Raw genomic sequence first — 3,945 nt, 5'->3', positions numbered from 1 at the left:
TCTGTTTTCTCTCTGTATTTTGTGTTTCTATATGCAGTTAAAGGGCCCGCTTCTCTAGTTTGCGGGGTGGTGATGAATGAATTAAGCGCCAATTTTTTTTTTTTTTTTTAATACGTAAACTGAGCTGCAACTTGGTGGATAAGCGCACAGAGAAGTTTACTCCATTGATACAGTACTTGATGGAACTAGACCTCTTTTGCCCCAATGCCAACATTACTCTTACCATTTGGTATGCATGCTCAAAGCACAAATGTGTATTTTCAGAATTTCATACCCTAGTTTTGTGTTGTCTTCTGGTTTCCTAAAGCTGGAAACTAACATTTTATTTTGGCGAGGACGGAAGAGTATAGAAAAGCTTTCTGGTCTAAGGTTTGCAACGATAAACAGGATGGAAAATGATATAGCGTAAAGCAATTTCTTTTTGAGCCCTCATATTTTTTTTTTCCAGAGGCCCGAACCTTAGTTGAATGAGAAGAAAATATATTCTAAATTTAATCAGGAAAAAAACATCTTCTTTAAAGAGGGAAGGCAAATACGAAAATGAGTCGTATCAGATAGTTGTAAAGTGAGATGCAATAACTACCGATGGACTAAAAATTAAAGAAAAAACTGTATTCTCCATTAAGTTAATAAAATAAAGAGCACGCTAGTTTTCCGCATTAGGAACGCACAAATCTATCTTAGCGGGTTAGGTACGATACGATACGTCAGCAGATCTATGCTACAAATCTTATCTATTTGGTGTCCATTTATGGTGCATTTGTTGAGGTGTCTTGTCAACGAGGACCATATCAAACCAAAAGTGACTTGCCTGAAAACAAAAATCACATTTTCCCTTCACTCTTCAGTCAGAGATGCCAAAAAATGATTAACTTCCAAGTGATTTTTGTTTCCCCAAAAGAGGGGGAAACATTGGACAAAACCTTATCCCAAAAGAAATACGCATGCTTATGTCGGTTATAAGAATTTTGAGTGAAAATTGAATAGAGTGTTCAAGTGGACATTAGATGATCTAAATAGAGAATATTCTTAATTTGGCATTTGAACATGAGCTGCTCTAAAATCAAACTGGTTGGACTATTTTCCTTCTCAAATGGCTCCATCTTTAGTTTCCTTCGCGAACAAAAGACTATTTGACTTTTTATCTTGTATATCTACGCTTTTCCTTCCTTTGAAACGTTTCAGCAATGGTTCTATAACGCCTTTGCTTCTCCGACTTGTGCTATTCAGCCTTCTCCAAAGCCGTCCCGTTTTCAAGAGCCGTTCCTCCTTGTCGCTCCCGTGGGTAGGCATTCCTATTTTAAGGACAATCCCAAATATGTTCATTAGATTAGTAATTTTGTTGGTTGGGGGAAGGGGGGGGGGGTGAACTAAAAAAGATTTAAATATATGCATGGCAATATTAAAAAATTCACATTATTAATGCAATTTAACTTGTCTTATATTTCAGGTTATTCATCCCTCTCTTTATAGATTGTTATATGCCATCATATTTTAGGTGATATGTATATAGTTTGAAAATTCTTTTACACTTGTAAAGAAGCCAAACTAAGGAAATCCTTTTTTCAGCTGAGAAGAACTAAAATTGGTATGAAATAAGCATCAAACATAATTTAGCACTTACTTTTTAAGAGTGCTTCTGTCTTCCCTTTCATTTTAACACCTGCAAAGACATGTTGGTCCCTGGATTTACACGTTCCATCGACATTAACATCATCTACCATTGACTCAGCGACCCCCACAAAAATCCACGTGGCTGTCATCTGTTTGTTCAACATGCTCATTGCATAGTACGGGATTTTCCTTCTGCTGCTTCTGTTTCCATTATTCAACTTGCTACGTTCATTAATGAACGTCAAACAATCCATTAAACTTAATCTAGCCAATCCTTTCATGTCATAAGTCTGTGATCTTCGCCACAAACTCTTAATATGAGGCCTCATTTCACCTGATAAACATAGTGCTCGAGTTGTATCACTAATAGCTAGCTCTGCTTCTCCTATAATTAAATGACATTGAGCTCTATTGCTATAAAGAACTATCCTTTCTTTTCTTAATTTTAATGGGCACAAATCCAAAGCCTTCGTATACTTGTTTACAGCTTCTTCAATATCAGCTGACCAAAATTTTCGATTTCCTTCACGTTTTAATATGGCAACCAAAAGCTCTCTTTCCCTTGCTTCTTCTTTGGACATTAATTTATCCCTTTTCCTTTTTTCTACCTTCAAGTCCCAAATCTCTTCTATAGCTTTTTGTGATCCTTTTCTGTTGAAAACCAATTGACCATACTTAACTTTTGCATAATCTTGTAAGAGTACTTGCGTTATCACGTCACCCATTTTTCTTCTACCTTTAATAGTTCTAAGCTCTACTAAATCAGCAAGAAAAGGAGCAGCAATGTTTGTTACTACGCTTCTTGTATTTGGATCTTTGAGAAGTAACAAAAGACTTTCAATTGCCCATAATTGCCATTCGTCTGAAGATCTAGAGAGACTGCAGATACTTTCGATAATTTCTTCTGATTGTGCTATGTTTCTTCGACCAATTTCACTGTGGCATAGACTTTTGATTAACCCAATGCCAGAGAAAGAATTCTGGTTCTCTAATCCACCCCATATACCACACAACTTCTTAAGAAATTCTTCTTTGCAAATCAAATTGATGCTTCTTTTCTTTCTAACAAAACAATTGAGAAGGTAAAGAGACCAGCTTTGCATTTGGAAAGCCCAAGACTCTGCTTTTTTATTCTCCATTTCTAATCCTCCTAGACCCTTAATCATCAAATGACGATGATATTCTACTCTATCATCACTTTTCTTGACCACAAACTCACTGTAGATAATTCCAATGCATTTCGAAACTATGTCCATAGCTAGCTTCATGATTTCAACTTCGCGGACATTAATGTCTTCAAATGTTCTTCTATGTCTCGCAATGTGACCAAGTGCTCTAACAGCTACTCTTTGCTCAACCCATGTTATCTTTCCTCTTAAAAGCTCTATTAATGGCGAAACTACACCTGATTTAACAGCCAATACAGAAAACCGAGCTTTGTTCATGGTGTAGGAGCCAATAATGTGAGCTGCATAGTAAGGAATATACACATTTTTGCCACTCGAAAGCCATTTTTGGTCATGGATGCACCTGTTGAGAAGTCTAGCCATGCAATAAAAAATGCCGAGATTTGGAAATTCAGGGTCATCAGGTTGAGCCAGAGTAATATTCCATAGGCATCTTAAGGTGATGACAAGTTTTTTATCATCTCTGAGAAGAGGCAAATCTTTGAAGCATTGAGCTATTAATTTTCTTCTGCCAGATGTATCTGTTTTACTAATGGTGCATAACAAGCAACTACTACTGGTGCATGTCATGTTTAAATGAATGGCAGAGTTGTTAGCAGCTGTTTTCTTTGAGGGGTGGGAGTTATGGGAGTTCATTGCTAGCTTTTCTGAGGAGTCAGAGAATGTTCCTACTGGAGTTAATTTCCATGGCAGGTTGTAGTTTTATTAGTTTTACTTTTAATTAATTTCCTGGCTACTGGGCAGGTAGGGTTTCATTTTCACAAGTTAACCTTAGTCAGCAATGTGTTTTGTCGTTATTCATCTTTAATCGTACATAAATAATACTACCAAGTTGCAACTCCCCCGACCCACAAAGAGAGAGAGAGAGGGAGAGAGGTGTTTTTGACAAACACGTGGGCTGTATCATGAGACCAGTTCATATGACTCTAAAAGCAGATTTAGACGAAGCTATGAGAATTCTTTTCGGTTTTACCTATGCGCATAAGATCTAAAAATATATACATATAATACGATAACACTCATTCTCAACTGAGCAACTGAACTTTAAATTCGTGTTCATCCAACTATGAGCAGGAATTGTGATGCACGAGTGAAGTAACTAGCAGATGAAATAGTATTAGTACAGAAAATAAAGATTAAAGAA

The 3,945-nt window shown here is 36.6% G+C and overlaps 1 protein-coding gene across 1 annotated transcript; it reads right to left on the bottom strand.

Moving 5' to 3' along the window:
* Window positions 1–868: 868 nt before the first annotated feature.
* LOC107791961 (uncharacterized) lies at window positions 869–3,532 on the bottom strand. Its single transcript, XM_016614124.2, has 2 exons — window positions 1,625–3,532; window positions 869–1,295 (listed from the first exon to the last, which is right to left on the bottom strand). The coding sequence occupies exons 1-2, from the start codon at window positions 3,435–3,437 to the stop codon at window positions 1,090–1,092; spliced, it is 2,019 nt and encodes a 672-aa protein (XP_016469610.1). The 5' UTR covers window positions 3,438–3,532; the 3' UTR covers window positions 869–1,089.
* Window positions 3,533–3,945: the final 413 nt, after the last annotated feature.

This window comes from Nicotiana tabacum, chromosome 17, assembly GCF_000715075.1.
Source record: "Nicotiana tabacum cultivar K326 chromosome 17, ASM71507v2, whole genome shotgun sequence".
Classification (NCBI taxonomy): domain Eukaryota; kingdom Viridiplantae; phylum Streptophyta; class Magnoliopsida; order Solanales; family Solanaceae; genus Nicotiana; species Nicotiana tabacum.
This window is presented reverse-complemented; position numbering and strand designations above follow the sequence as displayed.

What these genes read in the sequence shown, in the direction of transcription:
- LOC107791961 (XM_016614124.2), bottom strand. Translation starts at nt 3,437, where the DNA reads ATGAACTCCCATAACTCCCACCCCTCAAAGAAAACAGCTGCTAACAAC. An exon ending in GACAGAAGCACTCTTAAAAA is followed by an intron (nt 1,296 to 1,624) that starts GTAAGTGCTAAA and finishes TCCTTAAAATAG; the next exon opens with GAATGCCTACCCACGGGAGC.